The following is a 20943-nucleotide window of genomic DNA, read 5'->3' on the forward strand; positions in this document are numbered from 1 at the left end:
CCCGCCCATGCACGCGCACCAATAACCTCCCTGGTAACCATAGCAACGACCCAAACAAAGGAGGTATTTTAACGCGTGTGGCGTTCCAACCCTCGACAAACACAATCTGCTCGTCGTCCATGTCGGATGAGCAAAGCTTTCTGACTTTTCCAGACTTTTAAGGACGTGATTGTAGCCATTCAGAATCCAAATAAACCTTTAGTGATTCTCACGTGTACACACACTCGGTCTCATCCAGGTCATAATACACACCTGGATACGGGTATTGCAGGTAAGAGTTTAATGTTCGGAATGAAAGGTTTTCTCCTCAATGTCTAATATTGTGGTATTTTCACAGTATCATCTCTTATTTACTATTATTGGTATATTATATATATATATATATATATATATATATATATATATAGAGAGAGAGAGAGAGAGAGAGAGAGAGAGATATTTTATATTCTGTTGTTTTTAGCTGAACTGAAAAAGCACGTGTAAGGCTTTTGTTTTTGTTTTGACGGCTCCGTGCTTTAAAAATGGCGCCACCTAAACCGCTTTAGGATCAGACATGCGCAGAATCATCACGACGCCTTTATTATTGTTTACATCCGTGTAATAGTCTATAGATCACATGTACACATTATGGACTAAACATTGAGAATTAAAGATTATATGTGGAATGTGATGCTCAAAAAGCACATACTTATGATTAGGTGTCCACAAACATTTGACAACATAGTGTGTGTGTATATATATATATATATATATATATATATATATATATATATATATATATATATATATATATATATATATATAATAAAAAAAATAAAAATTAAAGTAATGACTACAGTGCATCCACAGCACTTCATTTTTCCCACATTTGTTATGTTACAGTTTTATTCCAAAATGGATTAAATTATATATATATAATATTTTCCTTATAATTCTACAAACAAAACCCCATAATGACAACGTGAAACAAGTTTGTTTTAAATTTTTGCTAATTTATTACAAATTAAAAAATAAAATCACATGGACAGAAGTTTTCACAATTTTGACATCCTGATTTTTTCACTGATGGATGATTGTGAAACTACTGCAGAAGTGATGAGGGAGACAGATAGAAAGGTTCTTGGTGTAACATCTGGAAATAGAAAGGAAGACAAAGAGACGTGGTGGTGGAATGAGGAAGTGCAGAAAAGCGTAAGGAGAAATTGGTTAGAGAAACAGATTTGGGATCGTCAGAGTGATGAGAAAAGTAGGCAGGAGCACAAGGGGATGCGACAAGTTAGAGCAATGAAGGATGGAGATGGAAATGTGTTGACTAGTGAGGAGATTGTGTTGAGAAGATGGAGGGAGTATTCAGAGCAGCTGATGAATGAGGAAAATGAGAGAGGGAGAAGGCTGGATGGTGTGGAGATGTGAAGCAGGAAGTGGATAGGATTAGTAAGGAGGAAGTGAGAGCATTGATTAAGAGGATGAAGAGTGGAAAGCTGGTTGGACCAGATGAAAAGGTTCAAAGTGGAGGTTAGACTGCATCATGGATCGGCTCTGAGCCCTTTCCTGTTTGCAGGGGTAATTGACAGATTGAAGGATAAGGTTAGACAGGAGTCTCCCTGGACTATGATGTTTGTGGATGATATTGTGATGTGTGGTGAGAGTAAGGAGCAGGTGGAGAAGAGCCTGGAGAGGTGAAGGTACATGCTGGAGAGAAGGGGAATGAAAGTCAGTAGGAGTAAGACAGAGTACATGTGTGTGAATGAGAGAGAGGGCAGTGGAGGGTGCGGTTGCTGGGAGAAGAGGTGGAGAAGGTGGAGGAGTCCAGGTACCTGGGGTCAACAGTGCAAAGTAATGGAGAATGTGTTAGAGAAGTGAAGAAAAGAGTGCAGGCAGGGTGGAGTGGGTGGAGAAGAGTGATAGCAGGAGTGATTTGTGATAGAAGAGTATCTGTGAGAGTGAAAGGGAAAGTTTATAGGACTGTGGTGAGACCTGAGATGTTGTATGGTTTAGAGACAGTGGTATTGAATAAAAGAAAGGAGGTGAAGCTGGAGGTAGCAGAGCTGAAGATGTTGAGCTGTTCAGTGGGATTAACGACAATGGACAGGATTAGAAATGAGTTTATTAGAGGGACAGCGCGTGTAGGACGTTTTGGAGACAAACATCCATCCACCACATCCATAAACAATCAAAATAAATAAATAAATAAATATTTTTAACATTTATCATTTTATTATTAAATCCCAGCTTTTAGGGAGGCGGTGTTTCATTTTCAAGTTACTCCCTACGAAGTGGAGTCTCTTTAGTGCACTCGGACACGTTGAATTGGGACACATCCCGGACTCCATCCCAGTGTCAGAAGATGGCGGCGGCTGAACCGGTGAGAGAAACGTGTGAATGTGGAGCGTGTTTACGCGCTCAGGAGACACCTGGTTTAAAGTCCTTGTGGTGGAGCAGAAGCTCGAATCCTTCGTAGTTTCGCTTTTTTATGTTTTTAATAATCCTCTTGGTTTTTATGAAGACGGAGTTAAACCAGCGTGAAACTGCGTTAGCTTTAGCTTAGTGGGCGGATATATGACTTAATTTAGGATTTATTTATTGAAATATAAATATATAGATTTATTGTTCGTTGATTTTACGGAAATTAAACTAATGTCGCAATCTTTTTAGTTGAACTCACCCCTATGTTCGCTTACTTGTCAGTTCAGAGTCATCATTACACCATTATTTATAGAGGAATTCCTGAGCTGAAGTTGGACTCGTGTTTGATCAGAACCCGGATGTTAGTTCTTTTCTGAACCCCGGAGCTGAATCCTGGGTTCTGATTGGCTGAGGGAGGGCGTGACGACAGAACCGCTACGTGTTGTGATGTTACAGGAAGTTAATCAGCGTGGTGATGGAGTGATGGAGTGGACTTACCTGTCCTCAGGTGGTTTACAGAGCGCGTTTCTTTAACTGGATCTTCTGTTGGTTTGTTTTTTCTGCAGGAAGTTTCCCCAGATGCTCCGAATTCAGAGGAAGATCAGTGCGACGGAACCAGCAGAGAAATCGTGAATACTGAAGATTACATCAAACATCCACTACAGAACCGGTACAGAACCAACACCAGTGCAGAACCTTCAGTACTGAAACTGAATCCTTTTTACTGAACCCAGAACACTCTGTACTGATCTCTGACCCGTAGTACTGAATACTCTGTACTGATCCCTGACCCGTAGTACTGAACACTCTGTACTGATCCCTGACCCGTAGTACTGTACTGATCCCTGACCCGTAGTACTGAACACTCTGTACTGATCCCTGACCCGTAGTACTGAACGCTCTGTACTGATCCCTGACCCGTAGTACTGAACGCTCTGTACTGATCCCTGACCCGTAGTACAGAACACACTGTACTGGTCCCTGACCCGTAGTACTGAACGCTCTGTACTGATCCCTGACCCGTAGTACAGAACACACTGTACTGGTCCCTGACCCGTAGTACTGAACACTCTGTACTGATCCCTGACCCGTAGTACTGTACTGATCCCGGACCTGTAGTACTGAATGCTCTGTACTGATCCTGACCCGTAGTACAGAACACACTGTACTGGTCCCTGACCCATATTACTGAACACTCTGTACTGATCCCTGACCCGTAGTACAGAACGCACTGTACTGATCCCTGACCCGTAGTACTGAACTCTGTACTGATCCCTGACCCGTAGTACAGAACACACTGTACTGGTCCTGACCCGTAGTACTGAACGCTCTGTACTGATCCCTCACCCGTAGTACAGAACACACTGTACTGCTCCCTGACCCGTAGTACTGAACACTCTGTACTGATCCCTGACCCGTAGTACTGTATTGATCCCTGACCCGTAGTACTGAACGCTCTGTACTGATCCCTGACCCGTAGTACAGAACACACTGTACTGGTCCCTGACCCATATTACTGAACACTCTGTACTGATCCCTGACCCGTAGTACAGAACGCACTGTACTGGTCCCTGACCCGTAGTACTGAACGCTCTGTACTGATCCCTGACCCGTAGTACTGAACGCTCTGTACTGATCCCTGACCCGTAGTACTGAACACTCTGTACTGATCCCTGACCCGTAGTACTGTACTGATCCCTGACCCGTAGTACTGAACACTCTGTACTGATCCCTGACCCGTAGTACTGAACACTCTGTACTGATCCCTGACCCGTAGTACTGTATTGATCCCTGACCCGTAGTACTGAACGCTCTGCAATGATCCCTGACCCATAGTACAGAACACACTGTACTGGTCCCTGACCCGTAGTACTGAACACTCTGTACTGATCCCTGACCCGTAGTACTGAACACTCTGTACTGATCCCTGACCCGTAGTACTGAACACTCTGTACTAATCCCTGACCCGTAGTACTGTATTGATCCCTGACCCGTAGTACTGAACGCTCTGTACTGATCCCTGACCCGTAGTACAGAACACACTGTACTGGTCCCTGACCCATATTACTGAACACTCTGTACTGATCCCTGACCCGTAGTACAGAACGCACTGTACTGGTCCCTGACCCGTAGTACTGAACACTCTGTACTGATCCCTGACCCGTAGTACTGAACGCTCTGCACTAATCCCTGACCCGTAGTACTGAACGCTCTGTACTGATCTCTGACCCGTAGTACTAGACGTTCTGTACTGATCCCTGACCCTTAGTACTGAACGCTCTGTACTGATCCCTGACCCTTAGTACTGAACGCTCTGTACTGATCCCTGACCCGTAGTACTGAACGCTGTACTGATCCCGGACCTGTAGTACTGAATGCTCTGTACTGATCCCTGACCCGTAGTACTAAACGCTCTGTACTGATCCCGGACCTGTAGTACTGAACGCTCTGTACTGATTCCTGACCCGTAGTACTGTACTGATCCCTGACCCGTAGTACTGAACACTCTGTACTGATCCCTGACCCGTAGTAATAACCACTCTGTACTGATCCCTGACCCGTAGTACTGAACGCTCTGTACTGATCCCTGACCCGTAGTAATAACCACTCTGTACTGATCCCTGACCCGTAGTACTGAACGCTCTGTACTGATCCCTGACCCGTAGTACTGAACGCTCTGTACTGATCCCTGACCCGTAGTACTGAACACTCTGTTCTGATCCCTGACCCGTAGTACTGTACTGATCCCTGACCCGTAGTACTGAACGCTCTGTACTGAATGCTGTACTGATCCCTCACCCGTAGTACTGAATGCTCTGTACTGATTCCTGACCCGTAGTACTGTACTGATCCCTGACCCGTAGTACTGAACGCTCTGTACTGAATGCTGTACTGATCCCTCACCCGTAGTACTGAATGCTCTGTACTGATCCCTGACCCGTAGTACTGAACACTCTGTACTGATCCTTGAACTCTGAAGGCTCAGTACTGAACCCTGAACTTTGAATGCTCTGTGTTGACCTGACCTGGAACACTCCATACTGATGTGTACTCAGTAGTTCTCCTTCTTCTCTTTTCTTCACCTCCTCCTACTTTCCCTTTTTATTTCCCCATTCTTTTTCTGCTTCTTTTTTTTTCCTTCTTCTTTTCCTGTTCTTCATCTCCATTTTTCTCTGCCTTTTCTTGTCTGATGTGGTTTGTTAGACATACCAAACATTCCACATCGTCACGTCACATCCGTGCTGTCTCTGGTTCCCCTTTAAGTCTTGTGTGTGTGTGTGTGTGTGTGTGTGTGTGTGTGTGTGTGTGTGTGTGTGTGTGTGTGTGTGTGTGTGATGAACATGTGTGTTTTGTCCTTTTTCTCTCACACAGATGGGCTCTCTGGTTCTTTAAGAATGACAAAAGCAAAACATGGCAAGCCAACCTGCGACTCATCTCAAAGTTCGACACGGTTGAAGACTTCTGGGCGTAAGTTACTGCACCATCACTTATGAAATGTCATAATGACTGTGCATTTTTTTTTTTGATGAAACACACACACACACACACACACACACACACACACACACACACACACACACACACACCCCGCTTACAAACTTATTAGATTGTTGTTAATAAGACGTCATCTTGGCGACCGTTATTAAATCGATTGCTTGCACAGAAAGACCTGTAGGGGGCAGTGCATTACAGATACATGCACTGAAAAATGCATTTTTATATTTTTATCTGATTTTTTTGTCCATTTTCTTTCTCTCAGACTTTACAATCACATCCAGCTCTCGAGTAACTTAATGTCCGGATGCGATTACTCACTGTTTAAGGTAAATATTATTATATATTTTATAAATTATTAAATAGTATATATTTGTAAAAATTATTACACACTTAAAAATTGCATTTTGCTTAAATAATAAGTTTTCAAATGTCTGTGTGTGTGTGTGTGTGTGTGTGTGTGTGTGTGTGTGTGTGTGTGTGTGTGTGCAGGATGGTATTGAGCCCATGTGGGAGGATGAGAGGAATAAACGTGGCGGACGCTGGCTTATCACTCTGAATAAACAACAGCGCAGAGCCGATTTGGATCGCTTCTGGCTCGAGACGGTCTGCATTCTCTCTCACACTCACACTCACACACACACACACACACACACACACACACACACACACACACACTTTTACATTGAGGTGTTTGTTCATGTAGAACATTGTACGTTTCAGCTCCTGTGTCTGGTGGGCGAAGCGTTCGACGATCACAGTGACGATGTGTGCGGCGCCGTCGTCAACGTTCGGACGAAAGGAGACAAAATTGCAATATGGACGACAGACTATGAGAACAAGGACGCAATCGTACACATAGGGTAAAGACTCATCAGTCAGAGAGACCCTGGTGTGCTTCTGGAACTGTTATGTGTTTAAAACAGATTTATACAGTGTGTGTGTGTGTGTGTGTGTGTGTGTGTGTGTGTGTGTGTGTGTGTGTGTGTCTCTGTCAGGCATGTGTATAAGGACAGATTAGGAGTTCCACCCAAAGTCATCATCGGCTATCAGTCTCACGCAGACACGGCCACGAAGAGCGGCTCCACCACCAAGAACAAATTTGTTGTCTGAGTAAGTTTTTCATTCCTTATCCATCCATCCACCACACCATCAATCTGTCCGTTCATCCATCCATCCAGCACCTCATTTATCTAATCATCCGCTCATCAATCCATCCATCCATCAGTCACCTCATCCATCTAATCATCCACCCATCACACCATTCGTTCGTCCATCCATCCATTTGTCCGTCTGTCCATCCATCCATTCATCCGTCCATCCACCACACCATCAATCTGTCCATCTGTCCGTCCGTTCATCCATCCATCCATCCATCCATCCATCCATCCATCCATCCATCTATCCCTCCATCCATCCATCTATCCCTTCATCCAGCCATCCATCCATCTATCAGTCCGTCCATCCATCCATCTATCAGTCTGTCCATCCATCTATCAGTCTATCCATCCATCCATCCATCCATCCATCCATCCATCCACCACACCATCAATCTGTCCATCCATCCATCCATCCATCCATCCATCCATCCATCCATCCATCCATCCATCCATCTCCCCCTCTCTCGTATTCAGTCCCTCTCTCTCCCATTTAGTTTCAATGTTTACATTTTATTTTATGTTTAAAAATAATAATTTCCTGTTTAAAGGAAACATTTTCTAATTAATATTTTCTTTTCTTTCAGAAAGTGTAGCAGAAATTCTTTATCTAACAAAAGTGAATACATTCTCGTTGCCAGATCTTTTACAGGAGAAATCCACGGGTGTTTATTTACAATATAAATGAACACGTCTTCTTATACTGCTGTACAGTGTATAAATGTGAAACCATATATTTGTTTGTTTGTTTTTTATTTCTTTATACATTTTTCCACTTTTTATATGCCTTTACTGCGTGTTAACTGAGAAATGAGGCTTCATGTCATGGAGTGTGTTACGTTTCGAGTGTAAAAAAACCACAGGACTCTTGCCGAATGCTAAACATTTATTAAGCTAATTTATTTCTTTTTTACTTTATTTTAGAGCGATGTTCATTTCAGGCTGTTTTGTGCTCTTATAACTCATGCGTTTGTTTTTTTTCCTCCACTGTTTAATAATAATCATTAAAAAGGGAGTTTGGAGGAACACGTGATTGTATGAGACTGTACAAGAGATGAGTGTAAATAAATTTGTACAGCGTGTTGTCTTAATCTGTGTGTGTGTGTGTGTGTGTGTGTGTGTGTGTGTGTAAGAGATTGTCGTACCATTGAAAAATGCACTAATGAGTGTACAGTATAAAGTCCTGAGGTTCTGAAGGATTTAAGTTCAGACAGTAATAAAAAATGTCTCTGCGTCTTCATCCACAATGATTTTAAAGCTGTGCGTGGATTCGCTCTCCAGCATCAGTCTGAACTCCTGAGATTACATCATCATCTTTCTTCTCACTCAGGTTCCTCAGACGCTCTTCTTTTGCTCCTATATTGTGGAATTCAGTTTCAGCTGACTGATGAATTTATGTGTTTAATTTTGTGTGTTTACTATAAAAATAAAATAAAAATCCCCCCAAAAAACGCTATATTTAAAACTAGATATTAAATAATTATTATAGATAATAATTGTTAAATAATGGATTGTTTATTTCATTATTCACTCAATTTATCATAATTAATCATTTTTATGGCACTGTATAAGAAAGGATTAAGTGATTAATTAATTGTTTAATATTCATGTAATAAAAATTTAACAATTAATTTATTATTGATTTAAATTTATAGTATAAAAATGATCAAATAAATTATTTCATTATCCATTAATTATTATTTATTAATTAAATATATTTTTAGTCATAATTTAAATAATTGTTTAATATATTTTTTTGTTATTTGTAAAATTGTTTAGTTTTTCAATTATAAGTTAATTAACTACGATTATTATTATTATTATTATTATTATTATTAAATGATGTCTGGAGACCTGACACAGTGAGCAGGTTATGAATTTGGTTCATCTTCGTCTTGTACAGTAAAAGAGGAGGAAGTTCAGGAGAAATCATCTTTACAGTGTCCTGATGAAGATTTTGGGGACCAGAGAAAACTCTTCTTCTTCTCTCCTGTCCTCCATAAAAGATCTCAGGTAAGAATGAATAATAATAATAATAATGTAGAGTATAAATAAAAGGTGAGATGTTGAAGGTTGTTGAAACGACGAGACTCAATTCTTACAAATGACACTTTTTATTAAATAAACGAGTGTCGCATCAAACACACAAACATCACAAATCGTTTAGTCCAGAATTTCTTCTCTGAGACTTTTAGGGTTTCAGGGTTTATCCTAAAGCTGTGGCTGGATGAAGATCATCAGCTTCACTTACAGTTTTCAGGTGTGATGATCAGGTGTTCTGTGTGAGAAACACTCCAGGTTCTGGAAAGGGGTGGAGGAGAAAAGCGAGCAAACGAGGAGAAAACGTCACGGGTCTTATTTTTATCGAAACGAATTACCAACAAATTTGTAAAAAGAAAAAAAAAAGCTAAAGTATTGGGACACGACTTCTCCAGCTACATGTGGTTCTTCTCTAAACTGAAAGTTGGAAGCACATCATTTTGTAGGACGTCTTTGCATGAAATTTTCTCTTCAGTTCAACTTGAAGACCACAAACCTGAGTCAGAATGACAATGCCCCCTGTGCACCAAACCAGTTCCATGAAGATCTGCTTTCCATGGGTGTGGAAGGTCTTGAGTGGCCTGCAGGTGAACAGCTCTTCACCTTCTCACCTGCATCAGTACCTGACTTTACAACACCAAAAATCTAGTGGAACAACATCTCAAAAAAAAGTGGAGCTTGTTTTAAGAGCAAATGAGGATTAAATGAGGATTTGGATGTTAAAATTAATACTATGGTGAGAAGGTGTCCACAAACCTTCGTGAGAAAACGATGACTTTGCAAAAAACACTAATTTTTTACATTTATTAATGACACGTAAACATGGAGTTTATTAGTCGCTCAGTTTAGGAGCAACGATCTTCACCACTTGATTTATCGTGCGTCTCCTTGCCGGAGAGAGTCTCTGCATTTTTCGGATTGATCTGTCCGTTGTCTTGCAGCGTATCTTCTCTGACAGGCTCCAGCGGCCGATCTGTAAAATTCTCCACCAACACCGAGTTGTTCCTGCTCCGTGAGGGTCCGTGTCCATGTCCGTGTCCATGCTCAGAGAACGGAAACTGACTCTTGATCCCAGGACTTGGACACGGACTGGAGAAAGACAGCGTTCTATGGCTGCCGTACATGTAGCTGCTGAAGTTCTCCATGGAGTCTCTGGAGTCTTTCCTGGCCTGGCAGAAGGGGGAGGCGACGCCAGGAGGTGGAAACGTTCTCCACGCCGAGCCACGCCTCCAGCAGCGCAGGATTCGGGCGAACGCCCGGCGGAACTCGCGGCTGTAACACGGGTAGATGACGGGGTTCACGCAGCTGTTGAAGTAGCCGAGCCAGAAGATGAATTTAGAGACGGCTTTTGGTGGACGCAGGTCAGTGTTGAAGGAGACTGGAAGAGAAGAACACGATCACAGTTTCAGTTACTCATGGGTTTTTAAGATGATTAACTTTGAGAAATGCAAACAAGAGATGAAGGTAAGCATCTTAAAGCTGAATATGGAGGGAAAATATCATGATGAACAACAATAAGTTCTTTAAAACAACATCTACAGGGTTGCCAGAAGGTTGCAATCAAGTAAGTAAGACATCTTTCATACAGCTCCAAATACTGGGATCAAAACCAGCTCCATGAAGATCTGCTTTCCATGGGTTGGAGTGCAAGATCTCCTGCTATAGAGCTCATGAATGAAACACTGATTGCACCCCAGGCCTCCTCATCCATCAGTATCTGATTTTACTAACACCTGTGTGGCTGAATCTTACACAAATCTCCAGAAAATTCAGTGGATCATCTTTCCAGAAGAGTGAAGAACATTCTATAAGCAAATAGCGAGTGAATGTGAAATGAGGGGAACGAAATGTGGGATAAATGTGAAGGAAGACTGCAGTTTCTACTCACCTGACCTTTATAAACGATTAATTTATACTATTTACGACGACTGTAATCCTGGTTTTTCTTCAGGGTTCACAAAATATTTTCTGAATGTTTTCTTGATTTGATGCGTTTCATGTTGTGACCAGTAGATGGCGGTATTACGCAATGTATAAATATAGAAGGAGCTCGTCCAGGCTGCAGACACTTCCGACCCCAAGTATAACTCATCACCATCACACACACACACACACACACACACACACACACACACACACACACACACACACACACACACACACACACACAGTAAGAATGTGTATATTCACAAAATATAACACGCTTTCTCTGTATTTATGACGTAAACAAAACTGAGGTTATAAAATTTGTAGATAGATAGATAGATAGATAGATAGATAGATAGATAGATAGATAGATAGATAGATAGCCAAATGAGGTTTGGTCATTATTTTATATAAAAATCTACCAGTACCAATGATTTATACTGTCAACATGATAATATTCTGTGTGTGTGTGTGTGTGTGTGTGTGTGTGTGAAAGAAATAGAAAGATTAAGGTTATTTCCTAGATTTATTAAGAATCCCAAGTTTCTTTATGAAATATATGATATATATGGTACAAACTTTTGCACTTGACTGCATGTAAACATCGAGTCACGCTAACACGTTTGCAGCACAGCATGGGCACGCTCGAGTCTTCCTGTGCAGATATTTTTATAGGAGGAGGTGCTCAAAAAACATGAAACAGAAAAGAGAGGTTTTCATTTGTCTCTGAGTACATCTTACACACACACACACACACACACACACACACACACACACACACACACACACACATTTATAATTACATAGTGTTTACAAATGTGGCTTTGTTAAACTTGAGCATACTTCCTTTTAATCACTACTGAAGCTCCTCACAAACATAAAGAAAACCCTGTCATGAAGTGACACTGGAGACTCCTTCCATGAGGCATTACCTAAACATCTCCTAACATCAAACATCATGGTAATACAATACATTGCGTCGTCATGCAGTTTCAAGAAACAAATCCACATCCAGAGAAGTCACCGTAAATGTAACAGCACAGACTGGAGCGCTTTATTCCTCTTATACCACAATGATTCTTCTTTCGGCTTCTCCCATTAGGGGGCGTCACAGAGGATCATCCGTCTCCATCCCCCCTGTCCTCTACATCTGCCTCTTTCAAATCAACTACCTGCATGTCTTCCTTCACCACATCCATAAACCTCCTCCTTGGTCTTCCTCTTTTCCTCCTACCTGGTGTCTCCATCCTCAGCATTCTCCTACTGATATACCCCATGTCCCTCCTCTGCACATGTCCAAACCATCTCAATCTCACCTCCCTCACCTTGTCTCCAAAACGTCCTACATGCACTGTCCCTCTAATAAACTCATTTCTAATCCTGTCCATCGTCGTCACTCCCAACGAACATCTCAACATCTTCAGCTCTGCTACCTCCAGCTTAAAGAAACAGCGTGGGATATGTGACTCAGAGATCATCTATCTATCTATCTATCTATCTATCTATCTATCTATCTATCTATCTATCTATCTATCTATCTATCTATCTATCTATCTATCTATCTATCTATCTATCTATCTATCTATCTATCTATCTATCTAACATTTGAACTTGGATAAAAGGTTCTACTCATCCTGAACAGCACTAATGGAGTTGATCACGTATAATCACCGATCCTGCAACTTGTAACTGAACTTCCTCCATGAACTGAATTGTTGATCAGCTCTGGAGCTCGTTCTCTCGGGTGTTAGTGAAGTGGTACTGATGTAGGTGAGAAGGTGAGGAGGTCTGGGGTGTATTCAGGATTCACATTCATCCCACAGGTGTTCAATAGGGTTCATATCTCTACAGCAGGAGATCTTTCACTCCAGCTTTCCCATATAAAGCATGTCTTCATGGATCCATGCACAGGTGCATCGTCATGCTGGAACAGGTTTGGGTTTTCTGAGTTTATATATTACACAAACAGATTGATTTCTTAGACTTTATTTTGTAATATTACTGTTTTTCCAGCTCCTAATTCGGAATGTGATGATGCTTAGCGATGTTTTGTGTAAGAATAATGAGCTTCAGATGCTTCAGAGCCTCGGCTATGAGTCAGAGTAATGCAGTAATAGACTTATGTTGTGCAATGCACACAGCATTGTGTGCCCATTAGTATTTTTTCCCATAAAATTTACAGACAAAGCACTAGTGTGAGACGGAGTAGAAGAGAAACTAGCATGCTAAGTGTGAAGGGATCATAAGAGAACCAACTTGAGTTCTACAAGTTTTTACTGTAGGTTTTTTCTGTCAGTTTTTACTATCTGAAGTGTTTGAAATATGACCCAATAACTCACTACACGCTGTCCAGAAAGACAATGGGTCTGAGCCACGCTGGCCCCCAACCAATAAAGAAAACAGGATGTTATGGTACAGACTGTATATCTTTCGCTCACTCGCTTCCTTCAAGGTTCTCCGTGAAATATTCAGCGATAAAACCTTTGTGTTTTTTCCCCAGGCATCATTGTGCATGTCAGAAATCTCAGAGTTAATAAATCGCTTCTTAGATACAAGACAGATCTTAAGAATACATTGAGTTACACAGGAGTCGGTCTTTTCGAATCGAAACCCGGGTTGTTTGTACAGGTGTGAACCCAGAAGACGAGGCTCAAACCATCAGAGGTCCAACTGTTAGAGCTGCAGCTATCAGTTATTTTATTATTCTTCTCACAATATTATAAACATTGTCCAAGGATAATAAATAAGTCATTTTATATTACAAGCTCGAATGTGATTGGTCAGTAGGTGTTCTTTTTTTCTACAGCATCAGCAATATGTTATGGTTTCCAGAGCAGAAGGAGAAGTTATTGAAGTATGGAGGGAGGTGTCAGCTCACGTAGTGGGAAAAACATCCTATTAGATGTTCCACAAGATTTAAATGAACTAGAAACAGAAATATCATATGACAAGTCAAACTCAGTGGTGGACAAAGTACACAAATCATATAGTTGAGTTACAGTAGAGACACTCAGTAAAATGTGACTTCAGTAAAAGTGTCACTTTAAACTTTCACTTGAGTAAAAGTGCAAACATTTTTACCTTAAAAATTACTTAAGTATCCAAAGTAGTGATTTATTACTACTCTAATGTTCCTATGATCATTTTAATCACAAGATTCTTTATTTAATCACCTCAGTTTATGTGTAAAGACTCGAATGTGACTCTCAGCACACTGATCTATTAATAGAATGATATTAATGACTCAAACACTGATTGATTTCTAATAAATGATCACGTGTGTTGTGTCGAGTTCGAGTCTGGAGTTTCTTCATCATTTATTCCTTTCTAAATGTTCTGCTTGATGTTAAACTGATGCTGAACTGTATGTTGGTGATCAGTAGATGCACCAAGCGTCGATCAGAACACGTGTAAAACAGAGCGTGCGCTCGATCCTGATTGGTGACTCGCTGCGTGTTTCACCAGTTACGTTTTTATCCTAGTCAATGATTACACTAAATGTAGTTGAGTAAAAAGTCAAATATTTGACTTTGAAATGTAAAGTTACAGTAAAAATCTCCCCAAATGGAAATAATCCAGTAAAGTACAGATACGTGAAAAAACTACTTAATTACAGTAACGAATTATATTTACTTTATTACTGTTCAACAATGATTATACTTTCAGATGTGCTGTTACTGAAAAATAACCAGCTTGGAACAGGAACTTAATTTTCTTACATCTTCGTTACACAACCACTGTTTTTGTATGAGATGAAGTGTTTTATTCCCAGATGTCACCAAGATTATCCAGATAATTTTCACTACCACACTGAGATCATTCATAGCCAAATTTACAATGACTGGTACAAAGACCTGACACTGGAGACTCCTTCAGTAATTTTTCCAAAAATGTGATGTAGAAAACAAGAATAGATAGATAGATGGATGGATGGATGGATGGATGGATGGATGGATGGATGGATGGATGGATGGATGGATGGATGGATGGATGGATAGATAGATAGATAGATAGATAGATAGATAGATAGATAGATAGATAGATAGATAGATAGATAGATAGATAGATAGGCAGGCAGGCAGGCAGGCAGGCAGGCAGGCAGGCAGACAGACAGACTGTATGGCCAAATGTTTGTGAAAACCAGACCAAAAGATTGGTATATGAATCTTCCTGAACATCCAATTCCACATTTAGTTCCCATTTTGCTCTTATAATACCCTCCACTCTTCTGGTAAGATGTTCCACTAGTGGAGATTTGTGGAGATTCATTGAGACACAAGAGTGTTAGTAAAGTCAGATACTGATGTAGGTGAGGTAAGGAGGCCTGGGGTTCAGTCAGCATTCACATTCATCCAGTTTAATAGGGTAAAGATAAGAACTCTATAGCAGGAGATCTTTCACTTCAGCATTCCTATGTCTCTTCTTTTATCTGGCTTTGTACACAGTGGGATTGTTATGCTGGAAAAGGTTTGGGTCTCTTAGTTCAAGTGAAGGGAAAAGGTATTAGCGGGTTTAAGCCTTACATTTCTGAGGTTATCTTTGTATCTAAAGTTCTAGTTTCTCTAAATAAAAACCCGAAGCTCTGCGTTGGCACACTCTCCATCTGATCCGGTTTAAAAATAGGAACTTGTGAGCAGATCTGTTGAGCGATTTGTCGCCGCCATGATTTTATCTCATCGTCCCACCCCTTAATCTACAGGAAGATAAAGCACCACGCTACAACTCAGGAAATCCCAGGACCCGGAGCAGAGGGCTGATCTTTACTCTGAGAAATCTTGTCTAATTAAGAGCCAATCCAGCTGCACTGTGGCCTCGGGGCCGTGACCTCGGCCAGCAGAGGAATGACTCTGATGTTAATGCGTTTATAATAACCACACAATCCTAAACATCTCCCATTCTCACACACTGTCCCCCCCCCGGAGCACAGCTGGATCAGCAGTAGCCCTGCAAGACGAAAAGAGGAAATGTAGAAGAAAATAAAACCCCTCTCCTTCTCCCTCTCATTCTCTCCGTCTTCCTCCACGGCCTTCCCCATGACCGCAACAGAAGGTCGATGATATGAATTGTCTAGAGCTCTCTGCGTGACCTGGAACTGGATTTCTGGCGTAGATTGAACACAGACTAAGCAGAATTGTTTTTTAAACAGAAACCACACTAACGAAGATACGACTGAAGTCCACACTCGGTGCTCAGTGTGTGTCCAGATACCTGAAAGCTCACACCAGATCTCCACTACATTTTCACTGGTTTTAACTCGAAGCTTCTACACCAAAACCAGCTGCAGAGGATTAAACCTGCACGGAGTTGTGGTTTATTAGTGACCGGCTCGAGTTTCAGAACACACATCGTGAAGTTAATGCTGGAGAGGGAAAGAGTGGATGTTCTTTACTCGCTAAAATGCAAACTCGCTCTGCTCAAAACAAAACACGCCTGAGAAACTTTGAACAAGTTCATATCGAAATGTTGGCCATGTGTTTATTATGGGAAATTATAGGAACAGTTGTGTGTGTGTGTGTGTGTGTGTGTGTGTGTGTATACACTGTGCAAAGTTCTATCTATCTATCTATCTATCTATCTATCTATCTATCTATCTATCTATCTATCTATCTATCTATCTATCTATCTATCTATCTATCTATCTATCTATCTATCTATCTATTTGTGTGGCTGTATTTTTCCTTATTCCTGGGAGATATTAGCATCTGTCTCTCATGCTACCCAGGAGGACATTGTTATTGCTAATAAAAAATCCAAACAATCTCAGACCTATAGAATAACAATCAGTGTGAGCTTCTAAAAATAAACAAACTTCTTTCCTGACTCGAATTTCTTTTTATATATCAGTGAGAAATCTGGCACTGAAACAGTGGAGATGCGTAGCTGCTGGAGTCCCAGAATGCAAGGCAACTCTATTGTATGCACATATATATATATATATATATATATATATATATATATATATATATATTAGAATGTGAGAGTGCTGGACAGATTGAAGCACTAAAGCTCCGCTGCATCACTCTGATTAAGTAGGTATGAACAGAAGGAAAAATTGCTATCAGCATGTAGTCAAAAGGGATTGTGGGAAAACTAAATAATAATATTGAAGCCAGTGGATTTGTCCAGGATTCTACCACCCTACACTTTCCCCACAACAGACAACCCGGATGAACCCTTAACGATTTAATCTCTTTACCATAAGAGTGCAATTACTGGGAACTCGGAGTACACACTCCAAATATGGAGTCATCATAAAACCCCTATCTTACACTAGATAAGACTATTCCTGCACGTTCCTGCACTAATGGAGCTTCAGGATTCCATTAATCACCTATTAACCTGCCCTGTTTTCTGGGTTGAATCGGGCGGAATAGCACAGGAAACACTAAAATGTGCAAGACAAGGTGTTCTTCTGCACCAGGGTTGGGATCCTGAGCCTTATCGGAAAGAGTTAAACTACTTTGGAAGATAAGAACCTGTAACAATATGTAGAAATTCCTGATGAAGGTTTTATTCACACACACACACACACACACACACACACACACACACACACACACACTATATGGAGGAAGTGCTAGCCTAATGGTTAAGATACTTCCATGTAGGCACATTTCTGTATCATAGGAACCCCTGATGAAGAACTGGAATGTAGTTTTAAACGACATAGAGACAATAATAATAATAATATTAATAAGTGCAATGGATTAGAACCAAAATGTGCCTTGAGTCCACTTGTGGGAACCAAAAGCATAGTGAGCAGACATTTAGATTTGCCTCAAGTCCCCTAAATTATGTAAATAAACTGTGATATGTAAATTATATGTAAATGATTATTATTATTATTATTATTATTATTATTATTATTATTATTATTATTATTATTATACATACCTATTGGTAGGGTGATGAAGAAGGGCAGCCAGCACGCAGTAAACGCTCCGACCAGAACTCCCACTGTTTTGGCTGCTTTTTTCTCCCGGGAGAATTTCAGCACCGTGACCATGAGCGCGCTCCTCTGCTGGTGCTGGTGATGTTGATGGTTATGGTGCTGTGCCGCTTCCTCGCGCGTCCTGGAGCCCTGGTGGATCCTCAGCGTGACATCGGTGGAGTTGATCCTCTCCTTCCGGACACCCAGCTCCAAACTCCGACTCGTACGTTTGGCCACGATGTAGACGCGGCAGTACATGGCGAGGATGACCGCCAGCGGGATGTAGAAGGACGTGAGCGACGAGAAGAGCGCGTAGTAGGGCTCTTCGGTGATGTCGCACGCGGTGTCGTCCGGCGAGCGCGCCTGCTTCCAGCCGAGCAGTGGGCCGACGGAGATGAGCACGGAGGCGAGCCACACCGAGAGCGCAGCGAGCGCGGCGCGGCGACGCGTCACGATGCGCGAGTAGGCCAGCGGGCGGCTCACGCCGACGTACCGGTCCACTGAGATGACGCACAGGCTCAGGATGGACGCCGTGCAACACAGCACGTCTAGCGCGGCCCACACGTCGCAGAACACGCTGCCGAACGCCCAGCGCCCCAGGATCTCGTGCGCCGCCGACACCGGCAGCACGGCGGCGCTGAGAAGCAGGTCCGCCGCCGCCAGGTTCGCGATCAGCCAGTGCGTGGGCGCCCGAAGTCGCCTGTCCCGCAGCACCGACGCCACCACCAGCGCGTTGCCTAACGCCGCGAACACGATAAACGCACCCAGGACCAGACCCAGAGGAAGCGCCCGGGAGAGGCGCAAGGCCGGGTGGTGCGCTCCGGTCCCGTTACACACGGTGTCGTTAAAGAGCGCGCACGAGTCATTTTCGGGAACCATGGCTGCGAGACATGATCATCTCTCCTCCAGGCGGTAAAAGTTGGAGCGGTGCAAACACTCCGGGTGTCTGAGCTTCACCGCGCGACTCCAGATCCCTGATGCGCACCGCGTCACACCCCCTTTTCCTTTTTCCTGTGGACTGGTTTCTTTAGGCGGTGGGGTTGATGGGGTGGTGAGGGTATTGTGAAGCACTTTCCGGCTCCTTGATCATCTCAGCAGTGTGTCAGAGGTGTGTGCTGGAGTAAGAACAGCAGACGAACTAATAAGTAAACACTTGAACAAATTTTCTCAAACTTTACCAAACATTATACATTTCCGCGCTTAATCTTTATTTAGTCCGATTTTTTTTTCACTGGAAAGGAAACTGAAAATCTTCTACCTATTCTGTCCTTCTTCCTTCCTTCCTCCCTTTATTTATACAAGTATGTATACAAAGGAAAGAATTCCCCCAAATATCTAAAGAAAAAGTCTAAAAGACTCCAAATTACTTCTACTTCTATTAATAGCAGTAATGCACACGTTCTGATTTATAGGTTTTGAACTTTTAAAACAAAAAAATATTAAATAAAAATATAAAAACACACTTTAATTATATAAATTTATATAAGAATAAAGGAAATGTATTTTGTGGAATCACCACATATGACACCGCTTATTTAATTTAATTGAATGAATTAGTTTTTTAATGTATTCAAACAATGCAAACATTTTAGAAGGTTGGTTATTTCAGTTAAGGTTACAATCATCATCATCATCATCATCATCATCATCATAAGTCAGAAAAGCTTTCCATATACAATAATTATTTATTACCCAAACATTATAGAGATTATAATTCCAGCACGATAATATTTAATTTATTAGTCTAAATATTTGAATAAATTGTACAAGCCATTATTACATCACAATGCTGTTATCTGATTGGTCAGAAGGTCTTGATTAAATTTCGTAGTTTAGTAGTAGTTCAGCAGCAAATTTCTAGTTTAGATAAATGTTAAGGTTTGGTTTGTTGTATCCACCGATATGATGACATTTCCAGTAAGGAGATGGTTAAACATTTAATTAAGGAGTCTCCAGTGTCAGCACTTTGTCTTATTAACTTTAGGAGAGTTCAGATTTTAAGGATAGATTATAATACATTATAATGCACGACATAACAGGAAGTACGTTCTTTCACACACATTCCACATCATCGAGTGAATCTTTAAAAGCATGACATGTTTCGGTCCAGAATATCGCCAGAACTTACATTTCCTGGAGCTATGAAGTTAATGTAATGATCTCTAATTTAGCATTGTGTAAATGGCATGCTGAAATGAACACACACACATACCTCAAAATACGTCATTTGGCTCCAGATTCTGCTTTTGCTTTTACCAGAGACCAAATCTTTTCGCTTGGTCTGATATTGCTGATGGAACCGTATGATTAGGATTCATGAAAGAGCCTAGGCCGTTATGCAGGGGCAGCTAGTCACCAGTAAACTAGAAGTTGGAGGATTTTTGTGCTGAATATTAAACATGAAAATGAAGCTAATGTCAAACTCCAGTCATGTCAGACAACCATCATTTTTGGTTGATTGCAATAATCGCTTAAATATGCAACATGGCGGGTTAGAAAAGTATTTTTAGTCGATGTGGCACAGCTGTGTTTTTGCAGCATGGCCGTATTATTCTGTGATAATGCAGTGATGCTCTGGGATTTGAAGTCCATGTAACTTCTTGAGTACGACTCGGAGTCATACAGTTCTTATGTCACATTTTGCATTGAAGTTTGGATCCTCCACAATTGAGGTTCTGGTTTCATGAATGTAAAAAATCAGACAGGGTAAACAATATACAAAAAAACCTTGGAAGGTTCAGGGGTGAGGTCGGTGTTTACACAAGTTCATGCACGAGATTGCAAGCAAATTGTTATTGACTCTGGAACATTTTATATTTTCTTTGGAAAAGTAATTACCAGTGGGACTCTAGGACGTCTCAGTAACTGGGTTTTGTGTTTACACATTAATGTTATGGAATTATTGCTCGTTTGCATGTGTGTGTGTGTGTGTGTGTGTGTGTGTGTGTGTGTGTGTGTGTGTGTGTGTGTGTGTGTGGGAGTGTGTGT

The 20943-nt window shown here is 41.4% G+C and overlaps 2 protein-coding genes across 3 annotated transcripts; one reads left to right on the forward strand and one right to left on the reverse strand.

Annotated features, from left to right (window-relative positions):
- Positions 1-98: 98 nt before the first annotated feature.
- eif4ea (eukaryotic translation initiation factor 4ea) lies at positions 99-8149 on the forward strand. Of its 2 annotated transcripts, XM_046849447.1 has the most exons (9): positions 104-271; positions 2233-2365; positions 2973-3076; positions 5779-5874; positions 6167-6230; positions 6394-6507; positions 6625-6764; positions 6900-7014; positions 7646-8149. In XM_046849447.1, the coding sequence occupies exons 2-8, from the start codon at positions 2348-2350 to the stop codon at positions 7012-7014; spliced, it is 651 nt and encodes a 216-aa protein (XP_046705403.1). In that variant the 5' UTR covers positions 104-271; positions 2233-2347; the 3' UTR covers positions 7646-8149. The 2 variants fall into 2 exon arrangements, with proteins under 2 accessions (XP_046705402.1, XP_046705403.1); XM_046849446.1 differs by having other exon boundaries at positions 99-271; positions 6394-6764.
- Positions 8150-9153: 1004 nt separating this feature from the next.
- Positions 9154-20315, reverse strand: adra1bb (adrenoceptor alpha 1Bb). Its single transcript, XM_046850422.1, has 3 exons — positions 20168-20315; positions 17919-19070; positions 9154-10476 (listed from the first exon to the last, which is right to left on the reverse strand). Exons 2-3 carry the CDS (start codon positions 18832-18834, stop codon positions 9944-9946), a joined length of 1449 nt encoding a protein of 482 aa, XP_046706378.1. The 5' UTR covers positions 18835-19070; positions 20168-20315; the 3' UTR covers positions 9154-9943.
- Positions 20316-20943: the final 628 nt, after the last annotated feature.

The sequence above is a fragment of the Silurus meridionalis genome, chromosome 5 (assembly GCF_014805685.1).
Source record: "Silurus meridionalis isolate SWU-2019-XX chromosome 5, ASM1480568v1, whole genome shotgun sequence".
Taxonomy (NCBI): Eukaryota; Metazoa; Chordata; class Actinopteri; order Siluriformes; family Siluridae; genus Silurus; species Silurus meridionalis.

Excerpts from the sequence above, each read along its gene's own strand:
- eif4ea (XM_046849446.1), top strand. Across the intron at positions 5,875-6,166 it reads ACGGTTGAAGACTTCTGGGC|ACTTTACAATCACATCCAGC; the intron begins GTAAGTTACTGC and ends TCTTTCTCTCAG. Across the intron at positions 6,231-6,393 it reads GCGATTACTCACTGTTTAAG|GATGGTATTGAGCCCATGTG; the intron begins GTAAATATTATT and ends GTGTGTGTGCAG.
- adra1bb (XM_046850422.1), bottom strand. The coding sequence starts at position 18,834 with ATGGTTCCCGAAAATGACTCGTGCGCGCTCTTTAACGACACCGTGTGT. Across the intron at positions 10,477-17,918 it reads CTTCATCACCCTACCAATAG|TCTCCTTCAACACTGACCTG; the intron begins GTATGTATAATA and ends CTTCTCTTCCAG.